The sequence below is a fragment of the Sceloporus undulatus genome, chromosome 9 (assembly GCF_019175285.1).
Source record: "Sceloporus undulatus isolate JIND9_A2432 ecotype Alabama chromosome 9, SceUnd_v1.1, whole genome shotgun sequence".
NCBI lineage: Eukaryota > Metazoa > Chordata > Lepidosauria > Squamata > Phrynosomatidae > Sceloporus > Sceloporus undulatus.
Window position 1 is genome coordinate 20,717,790 of NC_056530.1, and position 27,281 is coordinate 20,745,070.

A 27,281-nucleotide genomic window follows, 5' to 3' on the forward strand; every position below is an offset into this window, starting at 1 on the left:
AAGGGCCCAAGCTCGACTCAGGCTTGCATCCTTCCGAGGAGGGAGCTAAAATGAGTACCCAGACTGTTGGGGGCAAATTAGCTTACTTGCTCATTAGCTTACTTGCTGTTCACCGCTATGATCTTTGGAATAGCGGTATATAATTTAAAAAACAAACAAAAAAACCCAAATCTTTCAATATTTGAAGTGATGTTCTGTAGAAGAAGGAGTAAGCTTGTTTTCTGCTGTTCCAAAATGCATCTGGGGAGGTAGACGGAAGTCTAGGAAAGCTCATGCCAACTTCTTTCCTTCAGTCAGTCTCAAAGGTGGTGCAAGATGTCTAAACATACTGAAGGACCAAAGTCTGAGGCCTCCCTTTCCCCCTTCAGTAGTGGTCCCCAAGCTGTGCCCTTTAAGAGCTTTTGGACTTCAACTCCCAGAAGCCTCTGCCATGTTGGCGAATAGAGTGGGATTCTGGGAGCTGAAGTCCAAAATCATAGAGCACAGTTTGGAGGACCACTGCCTTTCAGCTAAGAAACAAACACGGCTCTGAGGCTGACAGGGCTCCTCTTCTCCAAAGGAGAGCCTTGTCAGCCTCAGAGGCTTGTTGCCTTGAGGGAGGGCCATTCAGCCCTCGCGCATGCGCGTCGCCCTCCCTCCCTCCGCCCACGCAGGCGCCATCGTGACTTCGCGTCCGACCCCGCGCATGCGCCCTGGGAGCAGCTAGGCCCGTGCATGCGCAGGAAGGCCAAAGTGGCGGCGGTGGTGGTAGTAGTAGTAGCGGTGATAGCGGCGGGGGCTCCGACTATCGTCCCCCCTCCCAACCGTGTCAGACGTACGGTGGCCGCCTTGGGCCTTCCTGCATGCGTAGGCACGGTCAAGGGGGCGGGGTTTCCGAGGGGAGCCCTGAGGCGGCGGCGCTAGTGAGGATGGGCCTGAAGGGACGCCGGTAGCAGCAGCAGCAGCAGCAGCAGCAGGTGAGCCTTCGAAAGAGGGAGCGGACGGCGCTTAAAGGCTCCATGAGGCGGCCCACTCTTCATCTCCCCCCTTTGTGAGCGGACAGTGGTACTGCCCACCTTGGCGCACGCGCAGAGGAGGCTAAGCCCTCAGGCCGCGAAAGGGAAAGCGAGGGAGGGGCTCAGAGTGGAGTGGAGCGAACCATTGGGGGCCTGAACGCGGGGGGGGGAGGGAGCGGGTAAAAGGCAGCGCTCCCCTGGAAACGTGGAGGGACTCCTCTCTCAGGGTGCGGCCCTTTTATGGCTGTGAAGGCCGGGGAGCGGTGTTGTTTTCCTCTCGCCCTTTTTTCCCAGACGCCTTTGCGCGCGCCGCTTTGGGGAGTCGAGGTCTCTCTCTCTCTCTCTGCCCCGAAGCGCCGGCCTTCTGGGAAAGCGGCGGTGACGTCACTACAGGGCTGCAAGGGAGGGAGGGGGAGGAAGAGCTTTGTCCGATGGAAGGAGCTGTGGGCCATGGGCCCCTAGAGTTGGGAGGGACCCCCCAAAGACCACCCACTTCTGCCATGCAGGGACTCCCAGTCAAAGCACCCCCATTGACTGATGGCCACCCAGCCTCTGTTTAAAGGCCTCCAAGGAAGGAAGCCCAAGGCATATTGAAGGCACATAAAACCATAGAGTTGGAAGGGACCCCCCCAAGGGCCACCCAGTCCGACCCCCTTCTGCCATGCAGGAACTCCCAGTCACAGCAGAGGGCCATCCAGCCTCTGTTTAAAGGCCTCCAAGGAAGAGGAGGTCCAAGGCATACTGAATGACTCCAAAGCCTATTGGAGATACATAGAATCGTAGAGCTTGGAGGGGTCTCTAAGGGTCCTCCAGCCCAACCCCCTTCTGCCATGCAGGAACTCACAATCAAAACACACACACACACCCAAAAATGGCCACCCAGCCTCTGTTCAAAGGCCTCCAAAGAAGGAGACTCCGCCAGACTCCAAGGGACTCTCAGGAAGTTCCTCCAGATGTTCCTCTTTCTCCTGTGGCTTGTATCCATTGCTCTGGGTCCTCTTCTTTGGAAACAAGCTTGCTCCCTCCTCAATGTGGCATCCCTTCAAATACTTAAAGAGGGCTCTCATGTCACCTCTTAACCTTCTCTTCTCCAAGCTAAACATCCCCAGCTCCCCAAGTCCTTCCTCATAAGGCATGGTTTCCTGCCCCTATTTCAGTTCCCCTCCTCTTGACACGCTCCAATTTGAATTGTGGTGCCCAGGACTAGACACACTGTTCTAGACTGAAGCAGAATCTTCCTTTGACCTAGACACTAAACTTCTATAGGTGTAGCCTAAAACTGCAATGGCCTTTTTAGCATTGTGGTCTACTAGGATTCTTAGGTCTATATGTAGTTACATGGATGACCAACCTGAGGCTGTTGTACTTTGGCTGCACCATGAACCACTAGAAGAGTCAGTGATGCAGGAAAAAGTGGAGAGAGAAGGAGTAAGAGAGAGGAAGACCGCAGACCAGATGCATGGATTCAGTCAGGAGTCCAGTGTCATGGTTGGAGCATTGGGCTATGACTCTGGGAGACTAGGGTTTGGTTGCTGGCTTGGCCATGAAAACCCACTGGGTGACCCTGGGCAAGTCACATCCTCTCAGCCTCAGAGGATTGCCATGGCGCAAACACACACACACACACCCCTCCAGAAATGTGCTGAGAAAACCCTGTGGTAGGGTTTGTCTTGTGTTGGAAACAACTTGAAGGCACACAACAACAACAGTAAGCAGAGAGGTTTGGAGAAGCCTCACCATCTGAGGAAGTAGACTTAAGTCAACGAAAGCTCATGCTGCCAACTTCTTTCTTTCAGTTAGTCTCAAAGGTGCTACAAGATCTCTCTGTCCACAAGGACCCCACATGAGTTGGGGTCCACTTGAAGGCAGTTAACAGCAGCAAGCAGTTGTGGGGGTTATTGGGTTTATGTCACCCTCCTGCCCTTCCCTGTAAGGGCTTTTAAGGGCCATGCATGCGTCTCCTCTACTTCACCTGCTGGCTTTTTACAGAAACCTCAGGGGCATCATTGCTGATGGGCTTCCAATGAAAGCATTGCTGCAGTCACTGATGCTCCAGCATAGTTGCTTCCAGGCATTGCTTCAGATGGCATCAGGGAGAGGGGAAGAAAGCAGGAACTGGCAGCGCAAAATCCCATGGACCCTCCAAGATTCAACTATGAATTTAGGGTGGGGCTGCTGTTGAAGTAGGTTGAATAAAGGAACTGTGTGGCTTCCTTGGCTAGTAATGAGCTCCTGATGTGTTATATTAGAACTGTGTATAAACCTGGGGGTTGCGTCCCGTATCATCTTCCCTGCAAAGTCCATTCACTAACAACTGCTCCAAGGCTGTTGTGGCTGATTCAGGATTTTGCATCCAAGTGTCTTGCGTGGCGTCTCTTTCTTACACACACATCCCATTGAGGCACAAGATACAAAAAAATTACGCATGGTATAATTTCCCCAATATATGGCTGCTAAAAATTAGCAAAAGGCAAGCCAAGGAAGTGGGCTAGAATCTGTCTGGGAGGCTCCAACATGTGTTTCCGTCTTCCTCTCTTTGCCCACTAGTACTGCCACTGGCCTTCTTTCAGCTTATCCTCACAGCCAAATATCTCCACAATACACACACACTCATATGCCACCTTCCATATTTATATCTATATATGTGTGTGTGTGTGTGTAACTATATATAGGTAGATATAGATAAATATAGATATAAACACTGTGTGTGTATATATATGTATGTATATCTCCTGCCTTGCAAACATATCTCTAATTTTTTACTTTAATTTTAGTTTAAATGTATATTTTATATTTCTTGTATTTTATGGTTTTTCTTCCTTGTAACCCGCCTTGATTCCTTTGGGGGGAAAAGGCAGGCTATAAATAAATTATATTGTTGTTAAATTATTATTATTGTCGTTATGTATATAGTCACATTTCTGTGGGCATGACCTGGAATGGGGGCATCCCCCAAAACAGAATAATGATCAAGCATGGTGGGCACCCCAAGGAAATGCAAACATACCAATATGAGAGTTCTAGGTGTGAATGATTTTCACTGTCTTACTCTCTGCAATGCTGGAAATCCTGGGACTGAATTCAAGGGGATTCCTATTTGAATGGGTAGCGTTTTCATTGTGCCTCTCTGTTCATTTGCAGCAGTCCTGAGACACTGGAACTTGTGGCTGCAAAATATAAAGTGGCAATAGAGCAACAAAGTTTGAAGTTGAAGGATTTGTTCAGACTTGGCTTGCGAACCTGAAGGCTCTGAACCACGTGTGAAAGGCAAGCTCCAGTTGGGCTTTGCTTGAGCCTTTGCTAGTCTGTTTCTTGTGTTGCACTGGGTTGGACTGTAGCATGCCTGCTCCTTTCAAAGTCACATGTATGTCTTTCTAGGCTTTAAAGTTCAGGAGCAAATGAGTCATTACAAGGTTTCTGCTCTCCCTGAGGATCTCAATGCCAAAGTTGTTTGCTGGGTGCCCATTTTTCCACTACTAGCTGGGCATGTTTTTGTTAGCTTTACCATCACACCTGGGCACCAGGCATCTGGGGCTATTGTATGTGTGGCGTGTGCTTATCTGCCTGCACTGTGACATGTACATAAAACCACCTGCCTTTCTGTTCCGTCAGTCTTTTATGTCTACTTCCCTTGGTTGTGGGGTTTGTGTGAAGTAGCTGAGCGGAATACATTTCTCTCTCCTAATAGTAGCCCACTCTGGCTGCTAAAAATAACTTAGAATCGGTGTTCGACATTTAGGAAATGCACTGGCAGGCAGGAGGGTCTCTTACTCTGGGGTAGTGCACTCACTTCTGCCTTTCCAGCTGCCCTTGGAATTTCTGTTGGGTGTAGCAACAACTAGACTTGAAATGCCACTCTTGAGAGAGGTTTTGAAGAGGGAAGTGTCAGCTACGGGAGCCTTCTTGAGGAAATGAGAGGGCACTGGGTCAGGGAGTAGCGGGCAGGATCCCTTGAGTGCCCATTGGCATACTTTCTTAAAAGTCTGTGCCAAAACTCCAGAACAAGCTTGACAAGGAGTAGTCACAGCATCCAGTAGTTGGCAGCGCCAGCGTGTTGAAAAGGTGTGATTCCACATGGTGCCTTAGTAATTTGTTCACCCCTCAGCTTGCACAGTGCAAAAAGAGGGAAGGTTGCTGCTATTCCTTTGTCTGTGGAACTCCAGCCAGTCCTATGGAAGCTCCCTGATCTACTGAAGGAAATAGCATTTCCCTATAATGAAGTGTATTAACTCATTTGGGGGCTACTCTTGCTCTAGATTTTCTTAGAACCCCTAATTTGGTAAATCTCAACTGACTAAGTAGATATGTTCCTGCATGTTACTCCTTTAGCAGAAAATGTGTTACCAGAGGCATATATAGCATTGAAAGCATAGGGATAGGTTTCTTCGTGAGAAAGAAAAGCAGTTCAACTGATCTTGGAAACTAAGTGGAATAGCCCTAGTTAGTGTGTGGATGGGAGACCACCAGGTATCCAGTTTAAGCTTTACTGCAGGTATGCTTCTGCAACTTGATACTAGATGTCTGTGTTTCTCCAGTCTTCCTTTACCTTTAAAGGTATCATCCTGACGTGTTTTTTGGATTTTGTTGCTGCATGGTCAGCATAGGTACCCCGAATGTATAACTTGGTGTTTGTTTTAACAAATGTGCCTGGGACTGATAAATGCATACAATCATGTCCTAAACATTTGTCTCTCTCTACTGCAATACTGCTATACTGGGAAGAGGCATGTCTCATCACAAGGGTCTTTCAGTGAAGTTTGTGCATGAACTGAGATTGCTCCCAGATGTCATATCAGTGTCTAAATGGCAAGGTCAGACCCCAGAGTGTTGAACCACAGGTGGAATTGAGATTTGCAACCAGTCCCTTTTAAAAAGAAAGTTACTAGCAGAAGCCAACCTGTTAATGGACAGTTTCATTTTTAAGCAGTGGGGAGGCTTGCATTTCTGTCTTTCCCAGCAAGATCTGAAAGGGATCTGGTTCAAAGTAAAGATGCTGCAGCTTTCTATTAGTACAGTTGGCCCTCCGCATTTGCAGCTTGGACTTTTGCAGGTTTGATTATTTGCAGTTTTGATGGATGCATTCTCTCTCTTGGAATCTCTTAGGTCCTCCGGCACAGTTCTGCTGGAAGTTGACCATAGTTTTTCCACACTCACCGGGATCTTTCACTCCTAACCCCGGAGAATGTAAAGGGACCACTGTAGTAGGTAGTGGTAGAGAACTGTTTCTGGAGCCCCTTCCCATTTCTGACATATTAAGCCCATGTTCACTTGACATGGTTTGCAGTCAGGGTATGTCAAGGCCCTTACCATTAACATACATTGGGTAAAGGTCACAGCCAGATTTGCCTTCAGTTTTCCTTTCTCACTTGTGTCTGTGTGTGCTGAAGGCGGAGGAAAGCCAGGCAGTATCTTGACTCACATGGCACTGTCTTAGTGGAGGCAAGGGTGAGCTTGGTGGGGGAGATGTAGCTCAATTTAGCCATCTCTGTTTGGTGCAGAGTATGGTTCCTGGGGTCTGCAGCAGTGATGGGTAGCAGCCGCCTCCTGTCTTCTCCCTTCTTATCTCTCTTCCCCTTTGCTTTGACACTAGGCAGTGAAGAGCTTCTGTTTTATTTCCCTTCCCTGCTACATGGTCGCCCTCCCCTCCCGTTCATCGGGGTCACATCCTGAACTGCTGTAAACAACTCTAGGGCTTGCAGTGTCTGAGTCACACATGCTCTGCAAGTCAACAAGCCTCCCCCCCACACACACACACAAACACCCACGTGGGATGAACGTGCTGCTCCTGCGTATTCAACCAGGGCTACCGGAAGAGGAATTGGGATTTAGCTCCAGCTGTGGCTTTGTGCCTTTCGGGATGGAGAAGCGGCCTGGCAGCCTGTGAGGTAGGGACAGGTGCACCACTGGAGCCGGGGTGAGGGACAGGGCTGAGTGGCCTAGTGAGAAGGCTGGGTTGATGTCTCTGCAGTTCTGTTCAGGGAATTCCCCCAAAATGAAAAAGAGAGACCTTCCCAGATAAGTGTTGCCCAAATGAATGTGAGGGCCTTGGGGGTTGGTTGTGTGTGTATCTGCACCATGACCACAGCCATTTTCATACAACTGTTACTTGGTCAAACTTTCAGCTAACAGCCAGGGAGGCTTCAAGGGTGGTGTGGAATGCATTTATCTTTTGAACTGTGGCTTTGCAGGTTGTGAAAACACCACTTGATCTTGTATTGGAGCCATGGTTCCAGCCTTTCGTCATACCTACTTCTGGAGGTTCAGCATCTTTGTTTCCTCTCAGTCTGTGGGTCTTACTGGGTCCCTTTGCCTCTGAAGCCTCAATCCAGTTGTTAGTCTCAGCGAGGGTAATTTACGTAAGTACTGTTTGAGACAATCCCATGGATTCATTGGCTCTGCTTTAGCAGGAACTAATAGCTGGAGCTTCTGTGAAAGTGTTATCTGTGTCTGTACTGTCTTCCTAAGGGGAAATGGTAGCTACTTGGAATGCTGTCCTGTCATGCTTCTCTGTCAAGAGCCTTATTTTGGGGAATTGTGACCCATGAGCTTTCCATCCTTCCATTGGATACCTAAACAGACTGATTCAGAAGCATCCGTAGTGTGTGCAGATACAGTTGGGTTTGATCCCAGCTTCTTTAGTTGCAAGATTTTAGCAGACTGGGCTGGAGGAGTTGCTTTGAGGAGAGCTGAATCAGACATTGATTTCACTCGGTGTGCCCTCTATCATTAATCCTTTTCCAAAGAAGAGAACATTTGAAGGCTGGTATTTCAGCATCATCTGCTTGTGGGAAGACAGGGTGATGTGGCTGTTTTAGCTAGTAACCATTCAGATGGTAGTGCTACCATATATTGTGACAGTGAATTACTGAGATCATGTCTTTTTATATGAAAGCTATCAAAGTCTTGCTTTTTTGTTGTTTGAACAGGTAGTTGATAACTTGATCTGATGCTGAAAAGGGAGAGTATCTCTCTTCCTGCCTCCTTTGTCCAAATGACTTGTGAGTTTACAGACCAGTTTTCATATTTCATCATATATTTTTCTCCCTAACTAATGACCCATATGACTTATTCTGTTGGACCATGAGAAGTGTAATTGGCATAGCATCACATTCCCTTGAAAAATCTTATGAGGAATATATACATCTGGGAAAAGGGTTACGTAAAGAAGTATTCATAGAACGCACCTGCTTTGGTTGTACTGAGAGCTATAGTCTGCCACAAAGTGGGCAGAGTATTATGCGACTCTGTTGGTTCTGCTGAATCTCTCACCAGTTTTCAGTACTATCAGTTGTAATATTCTGCTTTGTTAGTTGTCTGGAATGGAATGTGAAGGGGCCATAGTATAGTACTTTTGGTTTTCTGATGGTGACACAGAATGGTATCCAAGTGGGCATCTGAGATTCGAAGGCGGGAGATGAGGGCCATGGTACCCTGGCAGTATCTTGCCTCCCCTCCATTTGCTCCTCTTTTTCTTTTTCCAAGCAAATGAGAGCCCTCTCTGCCAGTCTCTCTGTTGGGGGCTTGGTGAGAAGCCAGGCTTATGCAAAGGGGAGCAGCCGGAGGAGGAGGCCAGGGAGCTGGCGACTCTCCTTGCCCAGCATGCTGCAGACCTCTGCCCTTTGGCCCATATCTCTCCTGGCCAGCCAAAGCAGAGGGAATGTTGCTGGTTCAGGCATTCTGCCGGGTCCATTTACACTCTTATGTAAATGACGCTGAAGCCCTATCATAACACTGCCCCAGTTGTCGCTCTGGTTGTGGGTCTTGGCCTCTGTGGCAACAACAAATGCCTCCACATCATTGCACAAATCTCCTCCCATCTGGGCTGGGTGTCAGCTTTCCCTTGTTAACCCCAGCATCAACAGCGAAGGGGGTGAGGGGGACCAAACTCTGGTTACAGAGTTATACTTGAATAACACGTGTAACTCGTATGCTGTGGATTTTTAGCTAGGTTTGTTTTAACTGTTGTAAACTGCTTTGAATCCCAAGCTGGAAAAAAGACGGGATATTATAATAATCATCCTCCTTATGTGCAAAGGTTGCAGCCCTGTTAGGTTCTTCTTGTCTTACGTTCACTCTTATGCACATATTTGAGGTGAACCAGAACATCTTTTTAGATTTCTCAGGCCCTCTGGAAATGAGAATGCACTCAGCCTAAGAGATTTGGGTGCTGCTCATGGGCTTCTGAAGACCCCCATTATTGTCTCTTACTCCAGGGCCTGGCATGGCTTGATGGAAATGTGCCTGTTTCTGTAGCTGCATGACAGTTTGTCCAGTAACAAAGAAACTGATTAGACCAAACCAAAGGATCCATACAGTCTGTAAACCAACAGTCACCCAACAAAAGGCAGTCCTTTGCCCCAAGGGAGCAGATCCCAGACTTAGATGGAGGAGTGGGGAGATTGCTTGATTTGGCAGCCCTGTGACCTTTTAAACAAGTTACCTCTTCATATTTACATTTGAAAGTTCTACAGACCTGAGAGATATGTTCCCCAGGCTTCTTGCATGAGGCTTTAGCTGTCAAGTTGGAACAGTCCCACAGGTGGATTAGAGAGGGTCTTTCTGGACTCCTCCATCCTTCAGTTCCTGGCCTTTCCTGAGGACAGAGTGTGGGGTACCAGGCAAACTTGTGTGGTGGTCACCCATTGACTTTGTTCTCTTAGCCTCCAAGCTTTATATGCACCTGCGTGCCAATGGATCCTGCCTTCCACCCCACCAAAAGGCATGATGAAGTCCACAACTCCAACCTCAACATAATTCTGCAGTGCACTCCAACATCACAGGAAGACTGACTTGTGGACAGCCCACCCCCCGCCCCCCATTGCAAATGTCTATATGGCTAGAAATGTGTTTGGATCCCCTCACCGCCTAGTTAATCCCATCAGGTGCCTGGGATTAATCTTTCTCTAGCTATTTGTTTTTGCTGCAAAGGCTCTTTGATCTGAGCATGTGCGGTTCCTTGGAAGGCCCCTTATCACTTATCACTTCTGATAGCAGGGCAAGTCGCAGGGGCAGATAAGGCCAAAAGGGAAATTGAAAACCGAGGTGTAAACATTATGGTGAGTGGGGTGTGTGGGGGGGTGCTTTCTCTCCAGCCTGGTCCTGCAATTCAGAAATGTGTGTCATGCTCTTCATCCACATTAATTGTTCTGGTCTTTGAATACTTGCACTAGTGAGACCGTGGAAGCTTGCTTTTCCTGGCCTTCTCTTTTCTGCCCAATTTTGGCAGTAGCAATTCAGTAGCCATGCCGGACCCTGCTAACCTTGTTGTGCCTCCTAGTTGCACAAAACTGTTTGCCTAGTCTTGCAAAAGCCCTTGGTATTAGGAAGGGGGGGGGAGTGTGCTAAGAAATCTGTATTGCCATAAGGCAGTTTTTCTCAGCTGAACGTTCTGGCTATTTCACAGCTACTGGTGGGATGCTCAAGTTCTGTAGGGAAAAGGGATGGTGTCTGGCTCGGGTTCCTTGAGAGATCTGTTGTACTTAGAGACTGAGGTTGTACTGTCATGTGGAAAAGACTGGACACAGAAGTGGTGAGAGGAGCATGTTCTGGGGTAGTCGGTGTGGTTTTAGGGGTTATCACTGGCTTCTTGGAGCCTCTGTTCCCCCAGCTCTCAGGACAGCCACTTTTCTCTACTCTCTGCAGGTCACCAGTTGGCCCACAGTTGTTCAACTGGCAGAATCTAGACCTTTTCAGCTTAACACGGCCGCGGCAACATGAATGAAGTGTCGGTCATCAAGGAGGGTTGGCTGCACAAGAGAGGTAAGCAGTGAGACTCCCCAACCAACCCCAGGAGGGAAGGTGGCTAAGTGAAGCCTTATTACATTCATTCTTTCCTGATAATGAGGTTATTGTCACATATGGGGGTGGGGGTGGGTTTCAGAGATTTGTGTGATATAGAAGCTTGCTCTGATGAAATGGACTGTTTGTAAGCTGTACATTGCTAGATGCATGTTTTGGTTTTTCTTCCAAGTTTGTGCTGGATACTTTGGGGTTTTTTTATTCTTGGCAGAGCTTGGTTTCTGTATGTTTGAGATGGTGTTGCCACCACCACATCTAAAAGGTTCCCTGCCTAAAATGCCCTCCTGTCCAGGTTTGCAAAGCAAAAGATCACAGATATAACAGTGTTCTTTGTAGCTATCGTGCTTTGGAGATACATCAGAGCCTAAGCTTGAGCAATTTCTGGGAATAAAGCCTGCTATGATAACATTATCACAAGCCTTGGAAAACTGTACACACTTCTGGTCACTGCCCCTAAAAAAGAAGGTTGGAAAACTCTAAAGGGTGCCAAGAAGGGATAGTGACATGGTCAGAGGGCTAGAACAACTCCCCTGCAGGGAGCATCATAGAATCATTGAGTTGGAAGAGACCCCAAAAAGAGCCACCCAGTCTAACCCCATTCTCCCATGCAGGAATTCTCCATCAAAGCATCCCTGACAGATGGCCATCCAGCCTCTGCTTAAAGGCCTCCAAGGAAAGAGACTCCACTACACTCCGAGGAAGGAGTGTGTTCCACTGTTGAACAGCCATTACTGTCAGGAAGTTCCTCCTAATGTTGAGCTGGAATCTCTTTTCCTGGAGCTTGTATCCATTGTTCCGTGTCCTTGTGTCTGGAGCAGCAGAAAACAAGCTTACTCCATCCTCAGTATGGCATCCCTTCAAGTAAAAGCAGCACAGTTGAGACTGGTTAGCTCAGAAGGAGGGTGAATATAAGCATTTTATGGAGAGAACCAGTGAGATCATCACTAGCATCTAAAGAGATCATCCACTGTATTGGAAAGGTTAGAATAGGACACACAAATGAAAGCTCTTACTGTATATACTCATGTATAAGTCTAGAAATTTTAGTCAAAAAATTGACCCCAAAAAACCTGAGTCAGTTTATCCACAGTCACTGTACTTTCAACTCTTACAAAAAAAGAACCATTCCCTGATGATAGACAAGAGTATGATCTGTCCTGACAGCATTGATCCCCCTTTTACTCTCTCATCCATCTAGCCTTGAGTGTGAGCACAAACAGTTATGGCTGCTGGAATTTTGTAGGTCTTTGGCATTCTTTTCTTTAGATCCTGTGTTACATGCCCCTAAGTTTTAGCCTCGACTAACCCACAAGTCATCTCAAAATCTATAATTTTGGCCCCCCAAACTGCCCTCTACTTATATATGATGTCGATTTACAGTTGAATATATACTGTATTTGCACTGGTCAGACTTGAACTGTGGAATCGGCTACCTCTATACATAGTGATGGCCACCAACTTAGATAGATTTCAAGAGGAAGAGACTGGTTCATGGGACTAGTAGTGGTTTCAAATTGTTGCTGATAAGTATGAGCAGGAGGTGTTCTTATGCTCCCATTGTCATTCATTTGCCCACTGGGCAATGGGATGCATGGCTAGCTAGGACTTGGCACTAATCCAGCCGCAAGGGTTTGAATCAGGAGGCTGAGGCAGGGAATTTGATAGATGTCCTAATGCTATCAGGAGTTTCTACTCAGCTAATGGGCAATGCTGATGGTCCCCCCCCCCCCCATTGACTGCCAGCTAGGTGACTGCATCATGCAGATCTTATTAATCATGACGTTCCCCCATGGCTTCTAGCAAAGTGTGGAGGGATTTGGCTTGAAGCTGGTCTATCTCTTCCTCTATCCCTGGGGTTCATTGTTCCTTTTCTGGAGGCAAGCTTTGCAAAGTAAGTGATGGCTAAGCCATGAATCTGAGGATAGAGCTGTCAGCTAGGGGGTACACCCACTCTCTGGCTGGATGTTTTGGATCTCTGGCCAGGATGAGAGCTGGTTGGCTAGAGGCTCTTGCTGTTTGAGCCCAGCATTGGATGGTCAGGCATGCTCCATCCAGCCCCAGTTTCCTCTCACAAGGCAACGAGAAGCCTTCTGCTAGTTGGTTCATAACAGACAAGGAGGTACCCTATGGAATTAAGGAGTAGCTAGATTTGGAGGATTATTTGTCCATACTACAGAGAATCCTATGGCTCGTGAAAGATGAACATATTTTTAATGGCATAACTTTTCAAGCTAAGAGGCTTTCTCCCACACCTCCCTTGTGTTGTACTTTGCTTTGGCTGGGAGCCTAGACGACTACTGCTGTACTTGCTAGCCTTAGGAGGAGCCACACGGGTGGGCATTTGGGCAGCTGCAGAATCCAGGATGACAGGTGGCACCTGTTAGCAACAGGTAGGTCTGTCACAAGAATTCTACATATTGCTGCAAGCCCTTCTGTCCTGAAATACTTCTTTGTCTTTCTTAAAGTCCTCTCTTTCTGTCTACCCCCCCCCCCCCCAATACTGGCCCCATGGCAATCTCAGCTGTCTCCTGCAGCGTTTCCCCTTGTTCCCCCGCCCTTTGTGCTGTAGCTCCCAAGAAATTCCTCTTCTGTAGATACAAATATAGCTGGCAGCTGGTGGTGGCGGCTATTTTGGTACCTGGAGCTGGGTGCAGTTTTTGTCTGGGCAGGGCTGAGCTAGCCCTACGGAAAGAGACTCCCCCTGTTGTACAAAGTTCTGTGAAGCTGTGAGGAAAACTCAGGACTTCACTGAAAACCAGCCATTTGCACAAGAGACATTTCTACTGTCTCCTGTGCAAAGTTCCTTGAAAAGGTTTTGTTAGGAAACAGCCTGTCTGCACCATGTATAGATAAATGGAGTTGAAAACAGAGCTAAAAGCCAAATATTTGGGAATGTATAAGGAGCCTGCTGTGAAGGTCTTGGTGTTCATTTGAAGGAACGTTTGGTCAGGACAAAGGAGAGTTTGGTCATGTAGGAAAGGCCCCAGATGGAATTTTGCCAGACCACAGCACACAAAGGTTGTGACTCTGGAAGAAGAGATTTCACCTTATAGTCCATGAACATGTGGCTCAGCCTCTCCTGGCTGTTAACTGAAATTGTCATGATATTCAGGCCACAGAGAACTGGCTGAATTTTGCACTCTGGATGTTGTCTCTATGACAAGACAAGAAAAGAGATCTTAAAAGTAGGGCACTAAACGGTGTTTGTCTTGGATCTTCCAAGCAACCTGACACAGCAGCTGGGCTGATTCCTTAAATTACTTTGCATGTTACCAGGATACATTCAACCATGCAAGCTGTACAACAAGGTCCCATCTTTGCTCACAGAAGAATGTGTTATGCATGAATGACGTACATACCCCAGGAGTCCATCTGAACCTTTTTCTGGTCCATTAATTGTGGGAGTGTGATCTCAGGTTTGTTCCACTGCAAACTACTGTTCTTCCTCTGCCATGCCACGCAGAACCATCTAGTAGATAGGGCAATAGGGAAATAGATCTTGTTCTGGGTCACTTGAGGGGAGAGAGATGTTGAATGTTATGTCTCAGGTTGCTGAACCTGCGTTGATCAGTTTCTGAATGCAGCAGGACAAGAGAGACTTGCCAGCTGCAGCAGGAAAGTAATGCTGAACTGCTCACAAAAGATGAAGTGTAGTCAAACCATCATGGCGCAGGGGCACATGCCACACAGAATGTCAGTGAGAACAGTTGTAGTAGGTATTGTAAAGGCCGGCTGGATGTTGCACTGAATCCCCACTCTGAAAAACTCCACATCTGATCCAGCTGCATTTTTCCAGGTGAATACATCAAAACCTGGAGACCCAGGTACTTCCTCTTGAAGAGTGATGGGTCTTTCATTGGGTATAAGGAGAAGCCGGAAACAACAGACCAGAGCCTTCCCCCCTTGAACGACTTCTCTGTGGCAGGTATGTCATGCACAGGGACTTGAGGACACTGACTGAATTTGGGCAGGTAGTAGGATGCTTTCTTGGGTCTCCAAGGAGCTCTCAGAGATGTGAATTCCTCTCTTGCCCCTTAATAATAATCCTGTGCTAGGAATGAATTATTCTCATGTTCCTTACTGGAACTTGTGTGCTCAGGAGTATAAACGAGTCTCAGTTGTGTGTGAAAGACAGGACCGCACAAGGTTTTTAGTTCTTTTCTCTTGTATCCCCTACCAAGAAAAAGCCATGACCTAAATAAAATAAACAAATGATTCTCTTGAAGTTGAATTGCCCCATAGACTACTTTGTCTCGTTCCTCTTTCTTGCTGATGTGTTTTCTTTCTTTCTGTATAAGGGCAAGTCAAGTGGCTTGTTATCCATCCAAGTTGGGTGATGGCTTATCACAGTGGTGTCGGTGGGGAATCCCATTACATAGGACTGGGGCAGCTGGAAAAGTCCTTAAGGTCCACTTTGTGAGGGTGCATATATGTAATTCTTGAAGCAGAAAGCTGGGCTAGGCAAGAAAATGAGAGATTAGCTGTTGGCAGGGGTATATCTACTTGAGGGTTTGAAGGTGAGGAACCACTGAGAAATGACATAAAATATCTGTCTCCTTCATCTGCTTTTCAGAATGCCAGCTAATGAAAGTAGAGCGCCCCCGTCCTAACACCTTCATCATCCGTTGTTTGCAGTGGACAACCGTTATTGAGAGGACGTTCCACGTGGACTCCCCAGATGAAAGGTGAGTGGATGAGCACAAATGAAGTCATGCAAAAGGATAAATCCAAAGGCAAAGAGGAGAACAAGGGTTGCTTCATCTTGCTCTCTCAGCTCTTTTGACTCCTTGGGCTTCCCCACTGTACAAGTTGTTTCCTTACCCATGAAGGTGGCAGTGCCATGTCTGTCCCTAGCACCTGAGATTCAGACATCTTTTGCTCTTAAACATAAAAGAAGCATGAGGGCTACCAGCCATTGACAAACCCATAGATTTTTCTCAGCCCGCTTCTGACCACCCCCCTGTCCCCCAAGCCAGTATATATTGTAGTCCACTGTATGAGGGAATTTCAGATGTCATAACAGAAGGTGTTGATTTTTAAGTGTTGAAGGAGTGTTCATTCTTTCCACCCTGGATGTTTGCTTGACTCATAATGGGCTCTTGTTTCCCCAGAGAGGAGTGGATCCAAGCCATTCAGATGGTTGCCAACAGCTTAAAGAACCAGGAACCTGAAGAAGACAGGATGGACTACAAATGTGGCTCTCCCAGTGACAGTACAGGGGCTGAAGAAATGGAGGTTGCAGTGACAAAGACCCGAGCAAAGGCGGTAAGGGGAACCAGTGTGGAGGGCAGAGGATTTTATTCTACTTTGGCTTACTTGGGACCAGTATAGAGGAGAACCTAATGCTTGCACAGAGTGGGAACCAGTCTTTGCTCATCTTGGTAGTGCTGTCTTAATGGTAGATGTGGATATCTCATGTTTTTTCTGTTTTAATTCTGATTTGAAAGTCCTGAGTCTGCTGATGGGAATGAATTTGATTACTATGCTCTTTCTTTGTTGTCTTTTGATTAAAAGACCATGAATGACTTTGACTACCTGAAACTGCTTGGGAAAGGCACATTTGGGAAGGTCATCCTCGTGCGGGAGAAGGCTACCGGACGCTATTATGCCATGAAGATCCTGCGCAAAGAAGTGATCATTGCCAAGGTATGGGACTCTGGCATGCATCAGTGGGAGTTGTTGGGATTTAGTGTTGCCTGCAAATATGTGCTGGCATTCTGTCAAGTTAAGATTTTGTGAGAGAAATGGGAGACCACTAGTGAAACCAGGGTTAGTCAAGCTTTATGGATCAAGCTGTAGAGATATAGGGATTCCAGAATTCACTCTATTTCTAGATTCCTGTAAATAAGGCAGATTCCAAAGAGTTGTACATACAGGTATGAAGGTGTACAGAGGTGGCCATGAATCCCCTGGTCCTCTAGAGATCATTCTTCCACCCCTGATCCCATTGCCAAAACCCTCCAAAACCTGTTTCTAATTGCTTTCAATTCTATTGTTAGTTTAATTCTATTTTTAATTTTTGTATGATGTGAATTTTAAATCTATATCTTTGTTTACCTTTGCAAACTGCTTGTGTCCCAGACTGGGAAAAAGGCAGGATATAGTAACAGTCACAACAATAACAACACCAATAATAAGAATAAGAATAGTAATAATAGATGTTAATGTAATAAAACTTGCAGAATAGTTCTGGACTGGCTATCTCTGAAAGGGGAGTGGGTTCTTCTGGCTTGCAGAAGGGTTCTAGGTTGTGCCAAGCCACCCCCAATTCCCACCTAGCTGAGGAGCGGTGCAGCTATTCAACTGTAGATTGTCAACCTAACAATCCTCACATTAATCCAGCCATGCAATTTAAGGAACCCTAATTTCAGTTCCTGGTGTCCAGGGATATGGATGCAGCCTGGCATTCATCACATGGAGATCAGCAACTTCTTTAAGAGTTTAATGAAAGCACTCTCAGAATCACAACTGGAGATGAGTATAGATGGCCTATTCCTTTTTGATTGTGCAAATCAAGTATCAGTGCTCTTCTGTCTTTTGTAGGATGAAGTGGCCCACACTGTCACAGAGAGCCGAGTCCTGCAGAACACAAGGCATCCCTTCCTCACGGTACTTAACAATGAAGAGCTTGGGGCCCTTCAGCAGTCCAACCTGCTTGCTGTTCACCTTGATCCACCGTGCTTATAGGTGGCTGCCTACTCTGGGTGGAATCTGGAAGAATGGACTCTTGGTTCCTGGGTTGAAAGTGTTGCGACCCATTGAAGCTTTGATAGGTTCCCCTTAACCCTTGAAATTGTGGTGGTTCCCAGTACATTATTCATGCCATCTTTTATCCCAAAGAGGTCTGAAAGCTGGCTGTGCTTCTTATGTTCCTTGCCTCATTCTCCAGTGAGACCATAAGTCTTGAGCAGAGCCAAGCATCCCCTACATCTGTTTCATGGTGTGTTTGGCAGCTTGAGGCTGTCTGCCATAAGGCTTTCTTGTGCAAAGTTAACTCCCTTCCCTTCCAAAATGACTGGCACACAAGGGGAAGATGTATTGAGATTATGGTATCTCCTGAAAGGAGGAGGACACAGCTGCTCTTTCACAGTAGTATCTGTTAATTCACGTTTCTAGGCACTGAAATATGCGTTCCAGACCAACGACCGCCTCTGCTTTGTCATGGAATATGCCAATGGTGGAGAGGTGAGTGCCTGCTGCTAAGAGGTCTGTTGCCCTACTGTAGGCCATGCAAGGAGATTGCCTCACTTCTCCACAGCTAACCACAGGGGTTCCATAGAATAAGCATTTCTCTCCAGGCCTTGTTCTTTGTTGCAGGAGGGAAGTAGGGCTTGAGTGGTTTCTGCATCTTATGATTGATAAACTGCAACACCCTCAGCTAGCAAGAGCCTTATATGCTAAGGACAGTTAGAGCCCACACAGGTTGCTTGTCCACAGTTCCTCAGGGTTTCTGTTGTTCACAATGTCCCTTTGGGGCATGTCTGCCTTCCCCTTGCAGTTGTTTTTCCACCTTTCAAGAGAGCGTGTCTTCACTGAGGACCGTGCACGTTTCTATGGGGCTGAGATTGTTTCTGCCCTGGAATACCTCCACTCCCGGGATGTTGTTTACCGTGACATCAAGGTAAGATAGAAGAGTGTAATTACAGTATTGGGGGTATTGTTATTGGTATGACTCCTTGTTCTCTGAAGGACAGAAAAGGAGGAGGTTTGGTGGGCTTTCTTGAGGGGGGAAATCCATATTCTGGGCACCCCCACCTTCTCCATTCTCCAATGTCAGAAGTTATATTTCAGACGATAGTAGAGTGCTGAGCAGGGCTTTCCACTCAAATTCTAGGACACAAAGACGACCCAGCATTCTGTGTCCAAACTATTTTGGGTCTTGAAGTTCACGTGAACTGAGCTGAGGAACAGCCTGGGAATCATTAGAAGTTTTTGTAAGGAAAGTTTGAAGAGTTTTGATCTTAGAAAGAAGTCAAGTAAAGGGGGGCATGATAGAGGCATGTAAAATTCAGCATGTGTTGAGGAAGAAGAAAGACATTTTCTTTCTTTCTTTAGGGTTCATCCACTAAAACAGAATGGTGGAGTGTTCAGGGAATATAAATGGAAGTCCTCCTTCACACAGGCAGACTTTAAACTATGGAATTCAGTATCACAAGGTTTAGTGGTAGCCAACAATTTGGATAGCTTTAAAAGAGAGTGTAGACAAATCCATGGAGGTTAAGGCTAATGATGGCCACTAGTCATCTTGGCTGTCTGTCACTTCCACTGTCAGAGGCAGCATGATTGTCTACTAGTTGTCAAGGATTCCAAGTCCATCAGAAGATGCTCTTGCACTCCTGGCCTGCCTTTGTGCTTTCCAGAAGGGGTGTTTGGTTGACTATCATGGGAACAGTATATTGGACTAGATGGGTCTGATCCAGTTTTATGGGTTTTACATGCGTAATAATAATAATGCCATCTGCTCCATCAGGCAGATCATTGTCAGCATCCTGGCTCCAAGGCTCTGTCCCAACAGCTTACTAGTGTACATTGCAGCAGTGCAGCTTAGATGGCCATCAGCATGTTGCTCACTCACTCATAAGCCAACCTAAAATACAATTTTTGTCTGTAAAATGCATTTGAGCCTGCTTGATATTTTCTGTTCTCTGGAACCTGCCTCTTTGTTAATCCCAGCTGTTGATAGCACATGTGAGCCTTACAGTTTGGCTCCCTAGTGACCTGGAAATGTTTCTGCCATGTGGGATACACCATGTCTTTTTTGTGTCTTCCAGCTGGAGAATCTCATGCTGGATAAAGATGGACATATAAAAATCACAGACTTTGGGTTGTGCAAAGAGGGCATCACAGATGGTGCCACAATGAAGACTTTCTGTGGGACGCCGGAGTACCTGGCCCCCGAGGTAACAGAAATCCCCTTGTTTGTAGAGTCGACTTGCCCAAAGGTTTCCAGTCCCAAACAAGCAGAGAAGTGGGTAGTGGAAATGGAGGGCCAGTTGTCTTGGGAAGAATCAGACCAGTGAGGAAAGTTGACTTTGCAGTTGAGATTGTTCCATTTCTTAATGAGGGCTGGTGGCACACCCTTCCTGACTGCCAGGTTCTCATTATATGCTTCATGAGGGGGATTGAAATCTCTTGGAGCACAGGAGTACCTGAGCATGACAGGTGGTTGCAAAATCTGCACACACTGGCAAAGCCCCAGAGACAATGGCTGCCTCCTCCCCCCAGCACTCTGTTCTTCCCTCCAACTGTAGGTGCTGGAAGACAATGATTATGGGAGAGCTGTGGACTGGTGGGGCCTTGGCGTAGTCATGTATGAAATGATGTGTGGGCGCCTCCCCTTCTACAACCAAGACCACGAGCGCCTCTTTGAGCTCATCCTCATGGAAGAGATACGCTTCCCACGCACGCTCAGCCCTGAGGCCAAGGCTCTTCTGGCAGGACTGCTTAAGAAGGACCCCAAACAGAGGTCAGTGATGGCCAAGTGAGAAAGGGCAACAGCTGTCCTCTGGAATGGTGGCATGCTAGAGAGGGAGGGACCTCTTCCTGTGGCTTCATTCCAAGTGGATCTCTGGTCAAGAAGCATAGTCGAACCTTGATTCCTCTCTTCAGATTCTAGAGTTTTGCTGAATTGCCTCTTCTGTCAAATGAACCTTGTGGGTGGATGTATTTTGGGTGGACTTTGGAGTTCTTGGTGAGAAAATTTGGCACTACATTCAAAGAAAGAGGCACGCCCAAGGGAAAGGTGTAGCATATTGCTATGATGGGGAAAGATCAGCTTTGGGGACATGTGTGCCCCACCCCCAAAGGCTTTTCTTCAGACCTTCAGATCCCCACAAAACCCCTTCACCTAGATCTTCCAAATTAGGGGTGGCAGAAAATTGCCCCAAAGAGTTGATCTGTTGATGCTTTAGTACTGGCAGGTACCTACATTCCCTTTCAAAAGAAGATTGGCTGAAACAGAAACTTCCAATTTGTCTTTTGTACAATTTTCAGGGGGCGCAGCCTACTTTGTAGATGAAAATTGGCTCCTCAACCTTTTTTAGTTGCCCAACATAGCTGTTTGATTTTACCAAGGCACAAGGCACAAGGGAACAGGAGCTGGAGACCCCCCCCCCCAAGACTAGTAGAATTGTCGCTCCTGTTTCACTCGAGACTCTGGAGGACTGGTGTTTAGGCACAGACACTTTTGCTTGAATCTTAGGTCTTTCATCATAATTCATGTTCATGTGTATGTGTGCACTCCACCCCCCACACACCCAGATCTTCCAGTAAAGTGATCATGGAAACTTTTGTGTTTCCAGGCTGGGGGGTGGCCCCAATGATGCCAAGGAGGTGATGGAACACCGTTTCTTTGCTGCCATCAACTGGCAAGATGTAGTTCAAAAGAAGGTAAGGGGATGACAGTGTCTTGTTGTGTAGCTCTCTGCCTCAAGAGTAGCTTGTTTTCCTTCCTCTCCTCCCACAGCTCTGGATGTTGCCTTCTGGACACCATTTTTCTTTGAAGAGATATGATCCAAGGTTGTGGGAACTGTGTGTGAGCAAACAGGGTAATGGAGCAAGTTGTCCTTTTTCTTTCCAGCTCATCCCCCCCTTCAAGCCCCAGGTGACATCTGAAATCGACACTCGGTATTTCGATGATGAGTTCACAGCACAGTCAATAACCATCACCCCACCTGACCGATGTGAGTAGGGTGCTGTAGGTCTGGCAGCCACACACCTCTGATACACAGCCAGTCTACATGGGTTGTACTAACCCTAAGAATTGCAGGGGAAAGTTATTCCCTCTTGTTCGGTACTTGACAGTGACAGTATGAGTGGATTATTATGATTTATTTTTGCCATGTTTTATATTTCCTTCAAACACCAACTGCTAAATCACTGCTCTCCTTCCCTGCAGATGACAGCCTGGACTCCTTAGATGCTGACCATCGGACCCACTTCCCCCAGTTTTCTTACTCAGCCAGCATACGGGAGTAGGTGGGGAGCTTCCCATGGTGCACCTGAAGGAGAGACAGACAGTTGAGGGTGCCAGACAGCAGAACTCCATGTGGGGGGAAGGTATATGTTTCCAGTTCCTTCCCCCCCACTTTCCCCCAAATAGCTGGTCCTGCAGCACCCCAGCTTCCGGAGGGACTGAGCAGACTTCCTTGTGCCTGCTGCACTCAGCCTCCTACAGCCAGGCCACAGGCCAGGTCCTGCACTTGCCACCATCAGTCAAACCGCTTGGAGCATTGGAGTCGCTCTACACCTCGTCCTGCTGACCCTTGCATCCCTGATCACCAAGCCTCACTTGAGTTTTGCAGGAGAATGGACTTTGGCGTGTTTCTTCCATCGCTTTTCACCTATCTGTGTCCTGCCATGGGCTTGTGTTTGGATGTTTGCTTGCAAAGCCACCCAGGTGGGAGGAAAAGGATGTGCTAGTGCTGGAACATTTGTGTGAAGCCAGGGAAGAGCTTGCTGGAAAGTCAGGGAACCTGTGGAATGGAAAGAACCTTTTGCAGTATCAAGTTGATGTGCAGCATCCAAAGGCACATTTTATTGGGTTGGCAGCTGCTCTTCTTCAACATTGCATGTGGATCATGGAGTGCACAAACCCCTTTGTTAGGGTGATGTTCACAAGCAAGACCCCGGGTGGTGGCGGCAGCAGTGTCTGCTAGGACACTAAAACAGGCATTATGCAGCTGAAGGAGACCCCTCACCAACAGTTTTAAGTTTGCAAGAACCTGACACAGCTTTGCAAACTCATATACCCCTCTTTGACCTTCACCATCCTCAGAGAGGGAATTGGCCTAGAGCTCCTGAGTGTCTCTTGTTTGCCTCAGAGGTGGCTGCTGGGGTGCAAAGGATGACTCCTCCCACTCCTGCTTCTGCTGCTACGTGTGGTTACTAAAGCAATAATGGCTCCTTTCAGGACTGTCTTAACCCAAGGACAAAGCATGTTCAGTGTTCCAACCTCCTGTTTCTCAGCCCTGCTCACCACCACATCTCTTTTTTACAACACAAGTCGGCCAGCAGGCCTGGGCCTCCGGTGTAGGCATGGGCAGCAGTGACCATGCAACATGAGCCTCATATTGGTGGCAGCAGGCAGCTGCAGCTTGCTTGCCACCCTCCACTTCTCTCAGTATAGCAGGTGACCAGGCTGACTTGTGTGTGGGTGTAGCTGCCATTGGTAGGAACACTCCTGGTGCCCCTGTGAACAGCCAGAAAGTCAAAGTGCTGCTAGGGCAAGGAACTCAAGGTCGCTGGTGGACACCTGAAGGAATTGGCCCAATTTGGATATTTTTCCTTGGCAGATGTTGCTTGGTTTGGATGGTTATCTGAGAGGCATCAGTATCTTCCTTTTCTCAAATGCTGGTGGTGCACCTGATATACTGTGTGGCTGCTACCTCTCGAGGGAAGTTGCCCTCTTCCAGTTGCATGCAAAATGTTTGCCTGTCTTAACCGTGAAGTCAGGAGAGATCAAGCCCAGGTGCTGTGTTTTCCAGCTGGCCAAACACCCCAGCAAATTTCACAAACTCGACAGATGCTTTCAACAAGAGAGAGTGTGTGTATGTGTCCCCTGTTAGGGTCAGTATAGGGCAGCCAGCTTTCTTAGAACCAATATCTTGGCTTTATTGTCTCTAGAACTCCCTTCTGCCCTGGTCTCAGTTGCATTGCTTGCAATGCTTCCCTTCCTTTTACTGAGTCTGGAAGAGCTGGCCTTCCCCTGCTATACTATTGTCTCATTAGCTTTTTCCATTCTTAAATGCTTTCCCCCAGCAAAGATGTGTATCACCAGTGTTTGCTTTGATGGGAGAATTAGGAAAAATGCTTAGGAGGACACACTTTAAAAGTTTCCCAAAAGGAACAGGACAAAATTAGAGATCTGCAGTCAGCCAGCATGTTTGGCTGTTGAATAAGAAACCCCCATGCCCCCAGCAATCCTGCCCTTTTATTCTTTGTGATCTGGTCATTTTTCATCATCACACTTCCAGTGTTTTCTGCCCTTTACTCTCTCCCCACCACACACATGCACATAGAGCAAGAGAGGCTGAGCCTAATCCTATCCATGTTCAGTGACAAGTTCCCGTACAATTCAGAGGGGCTTGTTCCTGTATGACTGTGTAGAATCACAGCCTAACTAACTTACCATGAATGTTTTTGAATACCTTGTGCTCTTTCTGGAGCCCTGTCCACATTTGAATCCTCAATCATTGTGGCTATTTCAACAAAGACATTGTTTGCTCTGGCAGCTATTACCCAGACAGCAAAAGCAGCCCAACACCTGAGCCTTTGCCAAGATAAGCTGCACCATTGAGGTATTGAGCCATGTCTGTGGCAGGAGTTTCCCCGTTTCCCTCCTGGAGAGGTTATAGGAATTGTGATAATCCTGTGCACATTTAGCAGGAGTAGACCAGGAAAAGTGGGAGGTTTTATTCTGAGCATCTAAGGTTAGATTATAACAAAGTCTAGATTTCCCTCTTTCAGCCTGGGTTTAGTGCATTGTTTGGTTTTCCATTAGGCATGGTATGACAGTGGTCTAGTCACATCTAAATAGTTGGGGCAGGATAGGCAACTACATCGTGTCCCAGTTCAATGAGCAGAATCATTGTAGGGACCTGACTCCTATGGAAGCTGCCTTAAGAACCACTGGTCCACCCAGCCTAGAATTGTCAACTCCGACAAGGAGCTGCTCTCCAGAGACCCAGGCAGGGGTGGAGTGGTTGGATGCCCTCAGCTCTACGATGCTGCAACATCCAGGAATCATGACAAGGGGCTTTTGAGTCCAATGTGGGCACTCCTTGCTGTTCCAGTCTTTTCCTGGTGGCCAGTAGAGTTTGGACACAAGAATGTCTGGTGGCATGAGCCACTGTCAGGGCTTTTTGGAATTAAACACAAGCCAAAATCAGCTGGGCTTCTAAGATATTTGTAGAATTGCTTAGTTAGCAGGGACTACTGCATTTTCTTGAGGTCCTTTCAGTCGCTGACTGAATACTAGACAAGATCAGTGAGAGAAGAGAAACACAGGAACATTTCTTTGCAAACTTCCCTTTGGTGAGGAGTGGAACTGTCTACTGTAAAAACAGCTGCCATTTGCTGGAGCCTGTCTCTTAGAGCAGAGCTTCCAAAGTTAACTGATGTGCAGTATTTCTTTCCAGTGTGTGCCAGGGACCGATACCATATATGTTGCCTGTGGGCTCCAATTGTTTGTTTCCTGGACCAGCAGCTGATTGCTCATAGACCAGTATTGGTCCCTGAATCACCTCTTTTGAGTAACACTGCCTTAGACCTTGTATGTCAATGCCTGTTGTTTGCATTGGGAAACAAGAATGAAACCCCTCTGTGGCCTTCAACCAGATTGTTGGAAAGTACATGGGGTACCATTGCCCTTTACACCATGAGAGTAGCCTTTTAAACAGCTTTAAAGGGCCTGCGGTCTTTTGAGCCAAAGGAGCCCCTATTGTGCTTTTAGGAGTGACTGTTGGCGATGATCTACAAGCCACCATTCTTCAGGGGCTGCCAAAATTATCTCTACTCACACTACCTCTTATTTGACAATGGAGAAGAGCTGCTCTGGCCCCAAGGTGCTAAACCTGCCTTGCTGTCCAAGCAAGAGTGCAAAAGCCTTGTTCCTCAGAGCTTGCTATTTTTAAACATAATGAATGACTGAGGGCCTCCTCTTCTGGGTCCACCCTTGCTTGGTGCTACACAAACCTTGCAGGGGCTATGATCAGTTTTTTTGTGGGGTGAGGTGGGGAAAAGCAGGTGTAAGTACCCAGTAACTTGCCATCTTGGACAGATCCAGATGCTCCATGCTCACAGAGGCCTCTCATTTCTTGAGCAATGGCTGCTACTGCCTCTGCTGCAGACCCTTTCTGCCATTCTGGAGAAGTGAAAAATCCTGTCTTGTGAGAAGGCACAAGGAGAGGTGACAAATCCTGCTTAGTTGTGAGGTAGCAGCTGGCCAAAGTTGGGACAGACCCAGCAAAAGCAGGGTGGGTTCTGCTGGGGAGTTTACTCACTCACTGGCCATGTCGCAAGTCCTCTGGCCACACTACAGAAGTCTTTCTGTGATTCTCTGAGCCCTCTAGCCTTAAGATCCCCTTTAACGGGAAGCATTCCTGGGGTGCTTTTAGCTGGGTCCTGGTGATCTTGGCTGATCACGCCATGTTCTTACCTCAAGTCATTTCCAGTAAAGCTTCTTCCCTGCATTAGGAACAGATGTAAGAAAGACATCTGTTTGAATGTAAACACACATCTGATCCTCCCACCCAGCTGCAAGAGGCCCCCAAATGTCTACCAAGCCACTGCACTTACTCAACTGATGGGACCCAAGATGTCCCTAGCTAGCAGGTGGCCCATTAGCTTGCCTTGTTGTTACAACCTCTCCAAAAACACCTTTGGAAGCAGCAGCTACAGACTGTACAAGCTTATAGACAGGTAGCTCCTAGTCTTGATGGTGATATTTCCCCCTGTTGGGTTCACAGGCAGCTGGCTGCCTGTGCATGACCATGCTGCCCAGGGTCAGGGGGAAGGAGGCAGAGATTGCTTCTAAGGTAGCCCTGCCTTGCCCTTTTGCCATCTTTTGTCACCCGATGCCTGGCGGCACTTCATTTGTGTGGGCTCAGGCTGGAACTGGCTCTATAGCTCCAAATTGTTTGAGGGCATGGTAATGCCCCCACTTCTTCCCCCTAGATGGGTGGAATTGGATTCTGAACACAGCAGCTGAACTTCAGCCTGTGCTCCATGGTTACCCCTTGGCCTTCCATTTCAGGGCAAGCCTTCCTTTGATGCCCACCTAAATCCAAAGTACCAGCGGTCTTAGAGCCTCAATTAAATGCTTTGTGGGTTTTCACGACTTGGTCTGCATTCACCCTTCAGGAATCAAACTTGGGATTGTAACCGAGGTGTATAGGAACACTTGGATCCTCAGACTACATGCTTACATTTGGGGTGAAACCCAAAGACAGACTTTTAAAGAAGAGCAACATACACACACACACATACGCTTGGGGAGTGGGGTCAATAAAAGGATTTCCCCCTCCCAGTTGGTTTCTGTAGTTGTGGTAGTTGGGGTTTCTTAACTTAATACCCTTGTTAGCAGCTTTGGGGAGGGAAATGTTTCTGCTGATGTGCTGTGTTTTTCTTTGCGGTCTCTCTCTCTCCACCTCTTGAAACCAACCCCACAGCAGCACTTGCAACCAGAGCCAACCCTTCTCAGGCTCTTGCCTGATACCAAGAAATCCGGCTTGTAAAATAAGGTCTGCCTGAGAGGCGAGTACTCCAGAGCATCTTTTGTAAAAAGTGGCCTATCCGTAGGAGACACCAAATGCTTGGTTTTCTTTTTGTTTTCAGTTGGTTGTTGTTTTTTAAGCCTCGGAGGTGCCTTCCTCTGCCCTTGGATTTGTACGGTACAAGCAATAAAAGGTTTTGTTTTCTTTCTAGGATGTGTGCTTGCATTCTTGCTGTAATAAGCTCTTTATTTTAGAAATCGAAGGCAAACTCCAC

At 47.3% G+C, this 27,281-nt stretch overlaps 1 protein-coding gene across 9 annotated transcripts; it reads left to right on the forward strand.

Moving 5' to 3' along the window:
- Nucleotides 1-689: 689 nt before the first annotated feature.
- AKT2 (AKT serine/threonine kinase 2) lies at nt 690-27,215 on the forward strand. Of its 9 annotated transcripts, none has more exons than XM_042439475.1 (15): nt 690-956; nt 2,872-2,876; nt 10,634-10,754; nt 14,590-14,718; nt 15,367-15,478; nt 15,905-16,058; nt 16,308-16,439; nt 17,337-17,402; nt 17,910-17,978; nt 18,292-18,414; nt 19,565-19,693; nt 20,045-20,259; nt 21,095-21,182; nt 21,373-21,475; nt 21,691-27,215. In XM_042439475.1, the coding sequence occupies exons 3-15, from the start codon at nt 10,709-10,711 to the stop codon at nt 21,768-21,770; spliced, it is 1,446 nt and encodes a 481-aa protein (XP_042295409.1). In that variant the 5' UTR covers nt 690-956; nt 2,872-2,876; nt 10,634-10,708; the 3' UTR covers nt 21,771-27,215. The 9 variants fall into 9 exon arrangements, with proteins under 9 accessions (XP_042295409.1, XP_042295413.1, XP_042295408.1 ...); XM_042439471.1 differs by lacking the exons at nt 690-956; nt 2,872-2,876 and adding exons at nt 6,744-6,880; nt 7,184-7,351 and having other exon boundaries at nt 10,638-10,754; XM_042439474.1 differs by lacking the exon at nt 2,872-2,876 and having other exon boundaries at nt 691-956; nt 10,638-10,754.
- The last annotated feature ends 66 nt before the right edge of the window (nt 27,216-27,281 follow it).

What these genes read in the sequence shown, in the direction of transcription:
- AKT2 (XM_042439475.1), top strand. Translation starts at nt 10,709, where the DNA reads ATGAATGAAGTGTCGGTCATCAAGGAGGGTTGGCTGCACAAGAGAG. An exon ending in AAGAAGGACCCCAAACAGAG is followed by an intron (nt 20,260 to 21,094) that starts GTCAGTGATGGC and finishes TTGTGTTTCCAG; the next exon opens with GCTGGGGGGTGGCCCCAATG. An exon ending in AAGATGTAGTTCAAAAGAAG is followed by an intron (nt 21,183 to 21,372) that starts GTAAGGGGATGA and finishes TTTTCTTTCCAG; the next exon opens with CTCATCCCCCCCTTCAAGCC.